We start from the raw sequence: 15,069 nt of genomic DNA, 5'->3' as shown, positions 1-15,069 counted from the left end.
GATCAAGTCGCTGCCTCGCCACAGTATCGGTTCGGTCGCGAGCTACGGAACCTCTCATTGATAATATGTTGTCTGGTGATTTAGTCAGTTTTGGATTTTGAACGGAATTTCGGTCATTTTCCGGAAGTGTTTTGGACTGTTTAGAAGTCGTCCAAAACCACCCCTACTACCACGTAGTGTTCGTCTGAATGCAGGCAGTCCCTTGTGGACGAGCATTGCAGTCTCGGCAGATCGTCAATCTGCGACGTGATATGCTGCCATCGTAACGGCGAAACGCAAGTCCTTTAGACCAATGGCAGCCCCGTTCGAGCCGCGTGCCGCCAGCGGCATAAACCGCTCGGCTAATGCGCATAAGCTGACTCGTCGCATTCGTTTGATTGGTTCAGAACCTGCACAAAAACTTCAGTTTTGGCAAGTGACGAGGCAGAAATGTCGGCGGTCTCATCTCGCATGCACACTGCCCTTGACAGAAATGGAATCCAAAGCCTCAAGTCGCTACGTGTACCTAGTGGCCTCGACTTGAGGTCATTGTTTTATTTACCTCGCACTCCTCACACCTATCAACACGTCTTGGTGATGGCTCCTCACGCTGCCGATCAAGCGTCTTCTTCGTCGCGGCGTGTATCGATGAGTTCTCTTCAATTGACACCGCGACTCAGCGCCTTGCCGTCGCCTGCTCAAACACCGCACACTGCGTACTTCCACATTGATGAGCCCGAAGTGGTGACGTCCAAGACGTACGATCTTCCTGTAGATCACAACCAGTTCGACCGAGCCACAAAGATCAAACCGAGCAGCATGTTGCGACCGCACATGCGCATCTTCTACCTGTCGTGGATGTCGGGCATTATGGGCTTCATCGGTTGGTACGCCATCCCGCCTCTCATGCCCGTGATCAAGACTCAACTAGGACTCACGGAAGGAGAAGTCCTCAACTCCGATATCGCTAGTACAGCCAGCACGATCTTCTCTCGGATAGCATCAGGCCCACTTCTCGACCGGTTCGGTCCTCAGGTAGTACAAAGCTCTGTACTGTGGTTTGGCGCTATCCCTATTGTCTGTGCCGCCTTCGTGAGCTCGGCAACGAGCTTGCTCATTGTCCGGTTCTTCATTGGTCTCGTGGGCTGCGTGTTCGTGTCCAGTCAGTACTGGACGACCATTACGTTTGCCCGTAACGTGGCTGGTACGGCCAACGCTATCACTGGTGGACTGGGTCTGTCTGGTATTGGCTTCGCCTTCCTGGTGCTGCCGTTCATATACGAGGCCATCACTTCAGGCGGACACGTGTCGGAGGATCTGGGCTGGCGGATCACCGTCGCGTTGCCGGCCGTGCTGATGATTATCATGGGCACAGTGATCCGCTTCGTTGTGGATAGCTGTCCGACTGGCGACTTCCAGGAGCTCATGAACACCAAACGTCAAGCAGAACAGAACGGCCGGGCAGCTCCAGCAAGGATAAGCATTAGCGGCAGCTCCAGCGTCCTCCCCATGGCGCAATCTGAGCAACAGAAGCCCATGACCATGCTTCAGTCGTTCAAGATTGTTCTGACGGACTTAAACGTCCTGGTTATGATTGCTCAGTACGCGGCGTGCTTCGGCACTGAGCTGCAGCTCAACAACATGGGCGCTCTGTACTTTTACACTCAGTTCACCAAGAACAACTGCACACCGACAGAGAGCAACCTCTGCTATCTACTGTCCAAGACCAATGCCGCTACAGTGGCGTCGTCCTTTGGACTAATGAACGTGTTCGCGCGCGCTCTAGGCGGCCTGGCGTCTGACGCAGTGAACCGTCGACTAGGCATGGGCGGCCGTAAGCGCGTACAGTTCACGTTACTGTGCGTACTGGGCGCGTTGGTGATCACACTGAGCCAACTGGATTCGCTAGGTGCTTGCATTGCGCTGTACGTGCTGGTCGCTATCGCCGCACAGGCAACAGGCGGATCCACGTACGGCATCGTACCGTACCTGAACGAACAGCACACGGGCACCGTCAACGGACTCGTCGGTGCCGGCGGCAATTTGGGCGGCGTGATCTACGGCGTTATTTTCCGTAGCACGGACGGATACAGCGCAGGTCTGCTGTACACAGGTATCATCATCCTGGGTTGTGCACTGCTCACACCACTGTTGAGGTTCCCCCATTTAGAGCAGGAGGAGCCCAACGCCCATCCATCGAGTGACGCTGGCGACGCGTCCAAGCGATCTCATAGCACCATGTACCTCGAAGACGAGCCGTACGAGTAAGATTCCGTAATACCATCGCATGTTAGAGCCACCTTTTTTTTTTTTTTTTTTTTTTTTTTACAAAACTGAAGTTGAAGTGTGAAGGGTAGATTAAAATGTGTAACGTGGCAAAACGAAGTGGTCACTCATCTTTCGGTCAATGTGCCGCCATGCGCATAATACACGCAGTCAACATGAAACTGTTGAAGCATATTGAAGCCAAGTGTAATTCTGGTGCGTGAGCAGAACGGTACGTGAGGCCACAGATCTACCGCCAGTTATTCTGAGTCATCCAAAATGGCAAGCCTATTCAGGTTGCCATTGTCTGTAGTCTTCGAAGACTACACTCGTTCACTTTGCTATTTCCATCGTACTTGCCGTTTCCACTTGCTAGCAATTAAATGGAGTCTTCCGCTGCGTCCCTATCGCTCGTCCCGCCATCGCGGTTATCGCTGAGCTCCCTCCAGTTAACCCCACGGGTTCGAGAGCTGTCATCCCGCCTACCATCTCCAAACGAATCTCCTCGTTGCGTGTTTGTGCAAGTGGATAAACACGAAGATGCTGCGCATACCATGCAATATGATCTTCCGGTGGACAGCAAACAGTTCGATCGAGCTACAAAGATCAAACCCACCAGTATGTTGCGACCGCACATGCGCATCTTCTATTTGTCGTGGATGTCCGCTATCACCGGTTTCTTCGGCTGGTACGCTATTCCGCCACTTATGCCGGTGATAAAGACGCAGCTTGGTCTTACCGACGGCGAAGTGCTAAACTCCGATATCGCCAGTACAGCGAGCACTATATTCTCACGAATTGCATCGGGTCCGTTGTTGGATCGGTTCGGTCCTCAGGCCGTGCAGAGTGCCGTGCTGTGGTTGGGGGCCATTCCGATCTTTTGTGCGGCGTTCGTAAACTCTGCAACAACGCTGCTTGCTGTGCGGTTCATCGTTGGACTCGTGGGCTGCGTGTTCGTCACAAGTCAGTACTGGACGACCATCACGTTTGCTCGCAATGTGGCCGGCGCGGCGAACGCTATTACCGGAGGACTGGGTCTGTCGGGTATCGGCTTTGCCTTCCTCCTGTTGCCGTTCGTGTTCGAGGCCATCACGTCCAGTGGACATGTATCTGAAGACTTAGGTTGGCGAATCACTATCGCTTTGCCGGCAGTGCTGATGATCGTCATGGGCGTAGTGATCCGCTTCGTGGTGGATAGTTGTCCAACGGGAGATTTCCAAGAACTCATGGCAAAGAAACGTCAAGCAGAACAAGCAGCCAACGGCGGATCCGTACAAGAGCAGAAGCTGCAGCATCCGAGTTTACTCGAGTCGTTTAAGATCGTGTTGTCCGATCCAAATGTGCTGATCATGATCGCACACTACGCCGCATGTTTCGGTACAGAGCTACAGTTGAACAACATGGGCGCGCTATACTTCAACAAGGAGTTCACACAGAAAGGATGTACCGATAGCGTGTTCTGTTCCGTGCTGTCCAAGACCAGTGCAGCAACCGTAGCTTCATCATTCGGTCTCATGAACTTGTTCGCGCGTGCGGTTGGAGGCCTCACGTCTGACGCGGTGAACCGTCGATTGGGTATGCGCGGCCGTCAGTACACGCAGTTTACGCTGCTCTGCATCCTCGGGGCGCTTGTGATGGCACTCAGTCGCTCATACTCTCTCGGGTTGTGCATCTCGCTCTACGTACTCGTGGCCATTGCTGCACAAGCTAGTGGAGGTTCGACGTACGGCATCGTCCCGTACTTGAACGAACATCACACAGGTACAGTCAACGGGTTAGTCGGTGCTGGAGGGAACATGGGAGGAGCTCTCTTCGGAGTCATCTTCCGTATCACGGGCTCGTACCACACCGGACTGTTCTACATGTCCATCTTCATCTTCTGCTGTGCACTGCTCACGCCACTGTTGAGATTATCACATCTTCACCATCACGGGAATGTAGCAGCTAACATCACTGATCAATCGCAACATGGACCCAGCACGAACACGGCACTCAAACCCTTCCTCGAAGACGAGTCGTCTGAACACACAGAATCACCAACGCTCCACCATAGAGCGCCTTAACCACACCAAAAATACATGTCCAGCTTACGTGATCTTTATTTGACCAAAATGAGCTATCTCACTTTTAATTTCTACATGATCTTGACTACCACTACGCCGTTAAAGCTGCAATGGTGTCTGATCCAAGTTGTGCAACTGAATCTTCGCAGGTTGCTCCCAGTCAAGAGCTAATGACAACAAACTCGTCAGTTCCTCCGCTTGTTCCTGCCAGCAATGCCTTAGTTTCGGCGTCAAGTCTTGTGCAGGTGGCACCGCTGCCTCTAACAACCGATTTCCACGCTGGTAAAGTGTTCGAGTTAGGAGCAGTGCCTCCAGTACCAACCCAAGAGCGCGAAGAAGCATACATCCCCGTGGCGCTAGCACGCGCTCAATTGAGTAAAGTGGTGGCCGACATGCACGCGATGAAAGCCGAACAAGTCCAGAAACTCAATGAGATTCTTGAGCACTATCGTAACATCGAGAAAGACACCAGAGAGCGACACGAAGCGCGTGTACGAGCGCTCAAAGACCGAGCCGAAGCGAAGCTGAAGGAGTCACGAGAGCTGCAGGCCCAACTAGAGAAAGCTGGCGCAGTTCGTGAAGAGCTCCATGCGAAGGAGAAACTGGCGCTTCTGGGTGAACAAGAGAAGCAGCGACTTCAACATCTCGAAACGCATGAAGTCTGGCGACGAGAGTTTGAGTGTGCATTACAAGCTCATGAAGATCAATTCGCTAGAGAACAAAAAGCGGCACTGGATGAGATCGCCCGCATCTCTCAAACTGCCAATTTCACTGGAGAAAGAGCTCAACAGCAGCTTCGCAACGAGCTCCAAATGTGTAGCGAAGACGCTCTCGGTCAAGCCACGCGCGTCGATGATCAGCTTCAAAACGCCCGGATACAAATAAAGAGTCAACACCAAGCCTTCCTGGGTCGCGAGATCAAACTTCGACAGCATTTTGCCGGACAATTGGAAGTCGAACGCTTCATCTACACACTTATTGACAGCATTGTCGATTGTAAGCAGCGAACTGATGAAACAAAACGAGCTGAAAGTCTTCAGACCAAGCTTCGTGATCTCGAAGCGAAGGCTAAGGCGGCCGGTTCTCGTGAAGAGATGTTGGAGCGACGTCTGAAAGATTCTCGAGAGCGATTTACAGTCATGGAGACTCAAGCAGTGCGAGAGACGGTCGACCTGCTCGTTCATGCTGTTGCTGTGACGATTGAAGGGGCTGGGAAAGCTATACCCGCTACTTCAGACGCTCCGACACAGACACAGGACGTCGAGAAGGAACCTAAAGAAAGTTTAGTGATAGAAGTCGACACTGAAGTTCCGACGCTTTTACTTGACAAGAACAAGTACGAAAGCAACGTCGAGGTGGCGCGAGAGCGTAATACCGCCCTTCTACGCTCCAAACAAGAACTGTATGAGGCGAAAGGGAAGCTTGAAGCTTTGACAAAGGCGAAGAAGGCAGTGAAAACTGAAGTCAAGACGTGGCTGGTTGCATTCCAGAGTCAGTTTGGAAGAGTGCCGACGATCGAGGACAAGGCACAAGTGAAGGACAAGTACCTGGCATTCAAAGAAGCTGAGAAAGCGTATAGCTCACAGAAGGCACTTGTGCAAACACTGGAGCAGAAACATCACGATTTGGCACTTCGAATTGACGCATCAAGTCGATGGTCAGCATTGGGATCTGCAGTAGCAAAATCTGCACGAACAGAACAAATCGGTGAGGAGAATGAGGACAACGAAGCAGAGTCAGCCAGTACCAGTGACCAGCATTCACGTCCGGCGTCGCAAGTAGCGTCACGTCCACTTTCGGCGTCCCTATCGACCCAGGACGTCGGTGTTGAAGCTATTGTATTGACCAAAGAAAGCGGTACTGATGCCACCTCTGCTGAATTTAAGGATGAAGCTGTGGCGACATTGGAGAAGGAATTGCAAGAGTTGCGGTCTCAGTTAGCGGTCGCCAGTGCTCCTAAACCAGCAATTCAAGATGAAGACAAGACTAGCAAGCACAAGGCTACTGTACCAGCAGCACCCACCGCTTTAGAAGCTTTAGTCCATGGTCTCGAGGAACCTCCAGCTCAAGAGTCAGAAGAGGATGATCGAAAGGTACAAGAAACCAAAGCTCGTGAACAAGAGCTTGGACTGCAACAACAACAGCGTCGAGTGCTTCAAGAAGAAATCGCTGGTTTATCACGAGAAATTGAGGAACGTCGAGTGGAGAAGACCCGACTGGAATCGGAGATTGAGCAGTTGCGACTGCACTTGGAACTCTCAGAAGCTCGTGACAATAACGTGTTCCCACCTAGTGAAGCAAAATATGACGGTGCTGATAGAATCACAGAAGGCCTCGAAGCTAATAGCGTCGATGAAATTGAGACAACAGAACAAGAGGAAAACTATGAAGAAGAAGAGTTCGAGCCTATTCCGTCTGAAGCAAAAGATGATGAAGATGAATCGATCGAACAAAACTTGGACGATGACAAAGATGAACCGGAGGAGGACGAATCTCAAGAAGTAAAGGAGGATGCTGCACGGTCTATTCAACTGGTTCAGATGATCATGGACGCAGTAACTCGCGGCAAAGCGCAGTTCAATCGTGGTGACAAAGCCAAATGCTATCAAACGTACGCTAAATGCGCCGAGAAATGCATCGCCGAGCTCCAGGCTCTTCACGACAAGCAGCGCCGTCAATTGGCTCCTGCACTCAAGCGCGTTATGGCTGAATCTGCGCGTCTGCCACCAGCACGAGGGCCTCAAGCACTTCGCAAACAACTCGATATCGTTCGTGACAACTGTGAAGAATGGCTCAACACTCGAGAAGAGCAGGCAGCGACTCGCCTGGCCGAACGAAATGCTCGTAAAGAAGCCAAAGCAGCAGCCGCAGCGATGAAAAAGCAGCAAATCCTCGAGAAAAAGCTGCAAAAACAAGTTGAAGAGAAGAGCGAAGAGAAGAAATACCACAAGAAAAAGACTCCTCCTTCTCAAAACGTCGTTCCTTCGGGAGGTGGTAAGGCGTTAGAAGATGCCAAACAGAAGCTGCGTGCACTTGAAGCAAAAGCGAAAGCTGATCGCGTTAAAATCTCGCAGCTTGAAGCTGCTCTAGCCAAAGCAGAGGCACAAGCGTCCAGTAGTAGCAGCAACACAGCAGGAAATGGCTCTGCAGCTTCAGATCGCCGCGTGGCAGACATGGAGAAGAAGCACAAGAAAGTTCTCGAAGACAACGAAAAAGTCGCGAAAAAGGAGATCACAGCACTAACACAACAGCTCCAAGCTGCTCAAAAGGCTTCACAGGACTTACAGGACCAAACTGCAGCTCTACAGAAGGAACTGGGCGTCGCTGGTGGCAAGGCCAAGCAATTGGGACAACTGGAACAGGAAGTGACTCAACTACGCGAACAAGCCGCTCTCGTAACGCCACTAAACAATGAACTACGCGACGCCAAGGCTCAGTACGCAACACTAGAGACGAGTTATCGTGAAGAACAGGCGCTACGCAAGAAATACTACAACCAGATCGAAGATATGAAAGGTAAAATTCGCGTATACGCTCGCTGTCGGCCCATGAGCGGCTCGGAGAACGATCGTGGATGCATCACTTGTGTAAAATTTGTCGACGAGTTCTCGCTCGAAGTGAGCGGAGGCAACCGAGCAGCCAAAACTTTCGCTTATGACCAGGTTTTTTCGCCAGCAAGTACGCAGAAACAGGTCTTCGAGGACACAAAAAATCTGCTTCAGAGCGCTGTGGATGGCTACAACGTGTGCATTTTCGCGTACGGACAGACCGGGTCGGGGAAGACATTTACTATGACTGGAAGCGAGAGCGATCCTGGACTGAGTCCTCGAGCTATTCATCATCTTTTTCAGTTAGCAGAGGAAGGGAAAGCCAACTTTACTGTGAGTTTCCAAGCCACGATGTTGGAGCTGTATAATGATTCGCTTATTGACTTGTTCCACCTCATGGAAGGTGGTGGTTCTCATGATAATAAGCTGGAGATTAAAAAGAACGAGAAGGGAATGGTGGTGGTGCAGAATGCCACACTCAAGAAATGTACGTCACCCGAACAAACGTTGAGGTTGTTTGAGGCTGCGAACAAGAAACGACAAGTGGGGGCGACCAAGATGAACGCTGAGAGTAGTCGCAGCCACTCCATCTTCTCGTTGCTAGTAGAGAGCTACAATAAAACCACCAAAGCTACGACTATCGGGAAGCTCAGTCTAGTGGATCTTGCAGGGTCGGAACGAGCAGGGAAAACGGGTGCCACGGCCGAGCGGCTCAAGGAGGCGCAAGCTATTAACAAGAGTCTCAGCGGTACGTCTTCCAGATTAACCCAGACTTATATGGTACACTTACATGTGAATCCTCTGTTTTTCAGCCCTGGGTGACGTGATCTCGGCGCTGTCGAACAACGAAAAGTTCATCCCGTACCGCAACAACAAGGTACAGCTCCGATGTAGAGATCCAAGATTGAAGATCATGGCCCTAACATTTTGACTGCAGTTGACACAGTTGATGCAGGACTCGCTCGGTGGCAATGCGAAGACAGTGAGTCCAAATAAAAAACAATACAGCAGTGGCTAGCTTTTGTCTAACCTGGTTGTTATGGCAGCTCATGTTTGTGAATATCTCGCCGGCCGACTACAACCAGGTACGGCTGTACATCTATCTTGGCTTTGTGGCTTGACAAGACGTTCGTTGCTCACGGTGTCCATTTTAATAGGAAGAGACCGTGACGTCGCTCACATACGCGTCACGGGTCAAGCTCATCACAAACAATGCCAACAAGAACTCCGAGAGCGAGCAAGTGAACCGGCTCAAGGCAATTATCAAGCAGCTCCGTGCCGGCAAGACCGACGTCGAACTAGATGGCGTCCTCGACTAAATTCTACATCAACACATACAGCCGCGTCATCACAAGCAGCAAAGCAAGGAAAAGCAACGCAGACTTGGTTTGGTGCTCTCAACAACTCGGTGTATCACATTTTATTCCAATTCAGAATAAAAAGGGAAGTCGGTCCTTAATCGGTTCGCCATGATTCGTCAAAACGCAGCAGAAGTTTGAAAAAATCGAAGAAAAACCACAGCCGCGAAATCCATTTCCACCCAAAAAAAGGTATCCATCGACCAAAAGTGGACCAAATCGCCACTTTTCCTGTTTCTTGGCTGTATGTTTCGTCCTCCTCCTGCCCCACTCGACGTCCACACGTTCTCCGCTTATCTGTTGGCCTTGGCCACACGCTCGATCTCGTCCTTCTTCTTAATAGCGTAACTGTTGGACGAGCCCTTGGAGGCGTTGATCAGCTCGTCAGCCAGGCACTCGGCGATGGTCTTGACGTTGCGGAACGAAGCCTCACGGGCGCCCGTGGCGATCAGGTACAGAGCCTGGTTGACACGACGGAAGGGCGACACATCCACGCCCTGGCGACGCACCACACCGGCCGAGCCGACGCGGGTCGAGTCCTCACGCGGGCCCGACTTGATGACAGCCTCCACGACCACCTGCAGGGGGTTCTTGTCCGTAAGCAGGTGGATGATCTCCAGCGTGTGCTTCACAATGCGCGTGGCCTTGAGCTTCTTGCCAGAGTTGCGGCCCTTGCGCATCAGAGCGTTCACAAGACGCTCCGTGATGGGGCACTGAGCCTTGCGGAAGCGCTTCTTCTGGTAGCGCTGAGCCGTGTGCGGCAGGAACGTGGCGGCCTTGCCCTTCACGGCGATGTAGTCCTCGAGGGAGATGTCCGCCGCGACGCTGATGTCATCGTACGACCTGTAATATGTCACCACGCCTGCATTAGACTCCGATTTAGGCGTGATTTTTGGCTAACTTGGCTGTTGTACTGTGACGCCTACAGAGCGCTTTATAGAGCCGCAGTTTTGTCTGCAGATCCCCCCGCGGTCGTGCGGTTACAACGCGCTAAAGTTAAGCTGTCATTCTCAGTTACCTACCACTTGTTAAAGAGCTTCACTTCAGTAGCAACTTCCGCCATGTTGAGAGAGTTTCCGAGGATGAAATCGAGCGAAGAGTGTGGCCAAAACGAACAAGGCGGCGCTCAAATGAATGGGTAGGAGGCTCTCCGCTTACCAAAATCAAGTCAAGTATACTGGACACTAGCTTAAACGCCCCCTACCCCGCGGCGGTCCGCGGTTCGGAACCGGTTCATAGACAAATTTCGTGTTTGATACAGAAATTTGCTCTTATATCGTATTTACTGTCATGTTTCTCCGATAAACGAACGCCTTCCATCATTCTCCAATGGCCGTGGAGAATCACGGCCATTGGAGAATGATGACCGAAAGACGTTGTTTTACCTCAAAGTAAGCTTAGGTGTGTTTCCAGCACACGGCACTGTGGGGTGGACTTGCATCGCTCGCAGTCCGAGTACGGCAAATAATGAAACAGACACGTGGAAATCAAGATCAATATGAGCAGTAGCAGAAGCAGAAGCTGGGCCTATACACCCAGGTGCTGAGCTAAGGTCATCCATAAGCAAGCAAGCAAACACAAATTGGTAAAGAGTGCAGTCCTGGCACGTCGCTGGAGGCAGAGAAGGCAGCCGCCTTACAGTTTCTTCGTATCTTTATCGGTTTGTCTTATAAAATGTGTTCGTCTACACATCCAGCACCACAAGAACGCTTTTAGCAGAGCCAGAACACAAGAACTCAATTCTTCGTTTGACGTTTTATTCCCCGCTAAAAGCGCTTAACATATCTCAACGAAAATCCACCTTGCCAACAGCTTTTTCACAATGCGTGTCTCTTCAGTTTCCTCCAAAACATTATCTCTGTGACACGCGAATTAATGAAATGGTACAGTGTACCACTATACTATTTTGAGGGTCGGAAGAAGACAGTGTCTATTCCTCATTGTTCAATACTCAAACGCTGTACAAGATGGGGGGAGGGCCTGCCAGCGCAGACGTCGTGCGCTCCTCTTGCTTCGTGACGTTCCCGGAGCAGACCCAAGCGGATCCTGTACCTGTAGACGCCTGGTACCTGTTCGCAGCCGGGATGACGTTTCTAAGGCGCCTAGCACGCGACCGTGTGGGCGACGAGATGCACATCGCACTGCTGTTACAGGTTCCTGGCGACGAGGACGGTGAGCGACGCTATGTGTCCGTAAGTAACAATACAGTACTGCAGCGCGCACTGCAGGAGACCTTCGACTGCCCAGATAAGGCGCTGGTGCTGCACGTGATCGACGTAGGGAAGGTGCGAGGTCAGAAGCGCATCCACGTGAGGCCCGAGGTGAACCCGAATGTGTCTCCAGAGCCAGTGGAGCCCATGGGACTCGTGTTCCCGACATTATCAGTGGACGGATTGGTGACACCTACAGCCGTGGAGGTTCCATCCGCACAGGTGACAAGCGAAAGTCTCTACGAACAGATGAGTCGGTCCATGTTTAACTACCGCAAGAACGACAGCGTGCGATGGAGCTCTGGAAACTTCGAGAAGCCTAAGAAGAGCTTGAGTCAGAGGGCGTTCTTCGTGGAAGAGAGAGATTACACCAGAAGAACTCCCAAGAGAGAGGAGAGCGAGCAAAGAGCAGGTGTTCCGGTCGCGGTCGAAGCTGTAAACGACCAGCTGCCGCCTGCTAAGCAGATTGAGAGCAGGAGAGTCGAGCAGGAGACACAAGATGAGGGTGATATCCCCGTGGCTACCGTCGTGGAGACAGACACCTCGCAGATTCCGAGCGACTACGTGATGCTGGAGCTTCAGACTGGTGCAGGACTGCCGGAAGCCCCCGCAAACACCAGCTCGACGTATTTTATCTCTTCGCGATGGGCAGAACAAGCTGATGAGATGAGTGCATCGATGCGGCTGGAGCGCCCTCCGATGCCATCAGCGCGGACGACTCCAGTTCGTGGTGCCAGCAGCGTCGGTAACATAAGCAATAATGCGAATCTCGAGGACTCGTTCGTGATGCTCGAGCGCCACGAGCTGTAAATGGAGCGAGGACACACAAGCAACACTCGTCGATGCTGGCAGCTCGATCTGGTGGGAAGATAGATAGCCATATTTTGCCATTTTGTAGACGAAACTGAGAATAAAAGTATTTATACTCTAACCAAGGTACCAAGGCTTTAGATCGTGAGTTGTATCAGGGTGAAACGAGAGGAAGACGAACAAATCTGGGCGCTTCACGATGATCAAGCTCACAGTGCACTAATGAAATGTAGCAACAACGCATACCGCTTCGATAAATTTGAAGAGAACAAAAATACGGATGACGAGCCTGCTCTCCGTTTCAACTCGTTTTATCTTTCAAATCCCAGTGGTGCTTCAGGTGTAGAGGGGCGTACACGCATTTATACCTCATGATTAGGAATTGGAGAGATTGAGAAGCGTGGTAAAGTGACCCTCTGTTTATGTGGTACTTAATAGCTATAGAGTCCTGGTATCGTTGGAGGCACTGCCTTGAAGTCATTTGGTATTGAGCAGTGGTGGTGTCGTGGTCGGATTGAACTAGTTTATCCTGTAGACGACTCCAGATCGAGGCAACCACTCACGACACTTACATTCTCGAATCCGAGATCAAAATTTCCCAGCTGGGAGATCAACATTCTTCGTCTGACGAGTTAGTTACCACCGCTAAATCTGCCATTTTCTGGACGAGTCTTCAATTGAACGTGCCGCTGTTCGTGTTCTGTTCAACTTAAAGGCCAGGCGAGTAACTAGTAAAAAATACAAGTATAGCTTAGATACAGCAAATTGCTTTTTCCCCATAAATGTATATCCGGGATAGTACTGCTCCGTCACAGCTTCAAACTACAGTTGACCGCGATATAAGGCTATTTGCTCTGTCTACTTCAACTCTAGACAAACAGATCCGGGGTTCGAGCCTGGATCGTGCACGGAAGTCCCGTACTCCGTTTACGATCGTCCGGGTCCTTGATGTTTGCAAGGTGCTGATAACCTCGGCGAGGTCAGCGAAGATGATCCTGGTACCTATGATTACTTGAAGTTGATAGTGGTGGCCCGCGGGTATTGGAATATGCATACCAGTAGAAATACCGTACAGCAAAAGCGCTCTGGGGTATTGCAATAAGTGTTGCTGCCTCATTGGGTATTGCCGTACATATCTTATAGGTCAGAGATCCTTTGAGTGTTTCTACTCAAGAATTTATGGTCTGTGAATTGGCTTCAAAACGGCCCGGCGCTGCCCCAAAGAACCGCGCATGGAAGTTTGAGTAGAACGCACAATGCCTTTACTTTTGTTAGACTAGTTGGTCTCGGCTGATTCAGCAACGTGCTGATCTGAGAGCATCGAGCATTCTTCTTATTAATAAATATGAAGAATTTTTATTGAAGATCAAGGGGAACGGCTTACTTTTGAGGAAACGAGGTTGACTTCTGAGTAAGGGCAAATCGAGGCAGACAAATGAGTACAGCGTTCACTTTTGATATGTAACGTATACACAATTTTTCTTTCCTGTTTGTTAAATATGCAGGCCTCCCCTGCAGATCCTATATCCTACTTCTTACTCGATATACACTTATAGTTTGATAGTTGTTGTCACATTCAACCCTAGGACGTACGCTCTGTTAACCGACTTGACCATCGGAGAGCTTAACCGACCTAACGAACACACCACCCCGTTCTGCCCAGGTTTCCACGACTCCTGCTCTCGTTTCTTCTTGTTCGTTTGCCCCCAAAACTTCTTGCGGCACATTCCAGTGAAGAGGGCGAGCAGAAAACCGCAGGAACACAGAAATCAAGTTGTCCACCGAGAAGAAATGCTGGCTGCTTTTTTCTTCATAAACTGCACCTCGACTTTTCTTCTGTGCGCCGGAAACTTTTCGTACAGGACCTTTTCGTACAGCACCTCCTGAGGAAGTAAAATAAATTGTCATCAGAGTCAGGCTAGAACGAATACGTGACTAAATAGAGCCCCTGATTATGTCATTTTTTTTAGATTTTTTTAAAAAATATTTTTAATTCTCAAATTTAAAAAAAAGAATTAGAAAAACCTCTTTAAAGATTAATATTTAAAAATTGAAAGTACTTTGAAGTCGGCATGAGTAGAAACGGGGCTTGTACCGTACTCAGAAGTTAGGACTTTACTCAGGAACTAGGAAAAGATGGGCCTTACTCAGAAGTTAGGAAAAGTTACTTACTAGTCAGTAGCATTCAGATCAAGGTGTAAGACATGGACCAAAACATGCCTGAACCCTTGGCTATTTGTCTACTGATGAGTGCAAAGCGTGGCTCGCAGAGAAGCTCAGTGTAGGGATCTATGCAAATTCTGTGCGCCCCAGGTTCGAGGCCCCCCGGTTTGATACCGCTGCCTTACATGGTAAATAGTTTGAGGCGTTTCGCACCTTGTTTTTACAAGTACTCATCGATTTCCGTACATAATAACGGAGTTCAACATGATGCGTCAATACTGTACGTACAGCACGCAACATATGTTTGTCGAACGCTTCTAAACAACAAAAATGTACGTCATCAGAAGTGAAACGCCCCTCTGTGATGTAGCAGAGGAAGCGTAGTACTTAGAAGTAAAATTGAAAAGTGAATTGTTTTCTTGTTAACTACTCTATTGTAGCTAAGCGTCAACACGGATGACCTTGTCGTGGTCGTGAACATGTACGTGAACATGTATGACCTCGACAAGTCCGTAAACGTAAAAGTAAACCTCGACTCGAGGCTCGAGGTCATACTAACGGAGTAATCCGTTACACCCTCTTTCCATGGCGAAGATCATTCCTCAATTCACCAGTAGCGAGTCTTTGTACTAAAACCGTCGTCCCAGTCATAACCATGCGTTTCAGCGTTGTT

At 50.3% G+C, this 15,069-nt stretch overlaps 7 protein-coding genes across 7 annotated transcripts; 5 read left to right on the top strand and 2 right to left on the bottom strand.

Moving 5' to 3' along the window:
• Positions 1-576: 576 nt before the first annotated feature.
• PPTG_03672 (hypothetical protein) lies at positions 577-2,277 on the top strand (the record flags this gene model as incomplete). The annotated part of the gene is made up of 1 exon (XM_008896359.1): positions 577-2,277. The coding sequence occupies one exon, from the start codon at positions 577-579 to the stop codon at positions 2,245-2,247; it is 1,671 nt and encodes a 556-aa protein (XP_008894607.1). The 3' UTR covers positions 2,248-2,277.
• Positions 2,278-2,627: 350 nt separating this feature from the next.
• Positions 2,628-4,352, top strand: PPTG_03671 (hypothetical protein; the record flags this gene model as incomplete). Its single annotated transcript, XM_008896358.1, has 1 exon — positions 2,628-4,352. One exon carries the CDS (start codon positions 2,628-2,630, stop codon positions 4,305-4,307), a length of 1,680 nt encoding a protein of 559 aa, XP_008894606.1. The 3' UTR covers positions 4,308-4,352.
• Positions 4,353-4,417: 65 nt separating this feature from the next.
• PPTG_03670 (hypothetical protein) lies at positions 4,418-9,946 on the top strand (the record flags this gene model as incomplete). The annotated part of the gene is made up of 5 exons (XM_008896357.1): positions 4,418-8,603; positions 8,668-8,732; positions 8,793-8,837; positions 8,902-8,940; positions 9,013-9,946. 5 exons carry the CDS (start codon positions 4,418-4,420, stop codon positions 9,172-9,174), a joined length of 4,497 nt encoding a protein of 1,498 aa, XP_008894605.1. The 3' UTR covers positions 9,175-9,946.
• PPTG_03669 (40S ribosomal protein) lies at positions 9,031-10,373 on the bottom strand. Its single transcript, XM_008896356.1, has 2 exons — positions 10,236-10,373; positions 9,031-10,056 (listed from the first exon to the last, which is right to left on the bottom strand). The coding sequence occupies exons 1-2, from the start codon at positions 10,274-10,276 to the stop codon at positions 9,507-9,509; spliced, it is 591 nt and encodes a 196-aa protein (XP_008894604.1). The 5' UTR covers positions 10,277-10,373; the 3' UTR covers positions 9,031-9,506.
• Positions 10,374-11,124: 751 nt separating this feature from the next.
• PPTG_03668 (hypothetical protein) lies at positions 11,125-12,529 on the top strand. Its single transcript, XM_008896355.1, has one exon. It carries the CDS (start codon positions 11,181-11,183, stop codon positions 12,231-12,233), a length of 1,053 nt encoding a protein of 350 aa, XP_008894603.1. The 5' UTR covers positions 11,125-11,180; the 3' UTR covers positions 12,234-12,529.
• A 573-nt stretch (positions 12,530-13,102) lies between these two features.
• On the bottom strand, positions 13,103-13,960 carry PPTG_21362 (hypothetical protein; the record flags this gene model as incomplete). The annotated part of the gene is made up of 2 exons (XM_008896615.1): positions 13,103-13,195; positions 13,880-13,960. 2 exons carry the CDS (start codon positions 13,958-13,960, stop codon positions 13,103-13,105), a joined length of 174 nt encoding a protein of 57 aa, XP_008894863.1.
• A 564-nt stretch (positions 13,961-14,524) lies between these two features.
• On the top strand, positions 14,525-14,962 carry PPTG_21361 (hypothetical protein; the record flags this gene model as incomplete). The annotated part of the gene is made up of 2 exons (XM_008896614.1): positions 14,525-14,584; positions 14,837-14,962. The coding sequence occupies 2 exons, from the start codon at positions 14,525-14,527 to the stop codon at positions 14,960-14,962; spliced, it is 186 nt and encodes a 61-aa protein (XP_008894862.1).
• Between the last annotated feature and the right edge of the window lie 107 nt (positions 14,963-15,069).

Source organism: Phytophthora parasitica (assembly GCF_000247585.1).
Source record: "Phytophthora parasitica INRA-310 unplaced genomic scaffold supercont2.4, whole genome shotgun sequence".
NCBI lineage: Eukaryota > Oomycota > Peronosporomycetes > Peronosporales > Peronosporaceae > Phytophthora > Phytophthora nicotianae.
This window is presented reverse-complemented; position numbering and strand designations above follow the sequence as displayed.

Excerpts from the sequence above, each read along its gene's own strand:
- PPTG_03669 (XM_008896356.1), bottom strand. The coding sequence starts at position 10,276 with ATGGCGGAAGTTGCTACTGAAGTGAAGCTCTTTAACAAGTG. Across the intron at positions 10,057-10,235 it reads GTGAAGCTCTTTAACAAGTG|GTCGTACGATGACATCAGCG; the intron begins GTAGGTAACTGA and ends GACATATTACAG.
- PPTG_03668 (XM_008896355.1), top strand. The coding sequence starts at position 11,181 with ATGGGGGGAGGGCCTGCCAGCGCAGACGTCGTGCGCTCCTCTTGCTTC.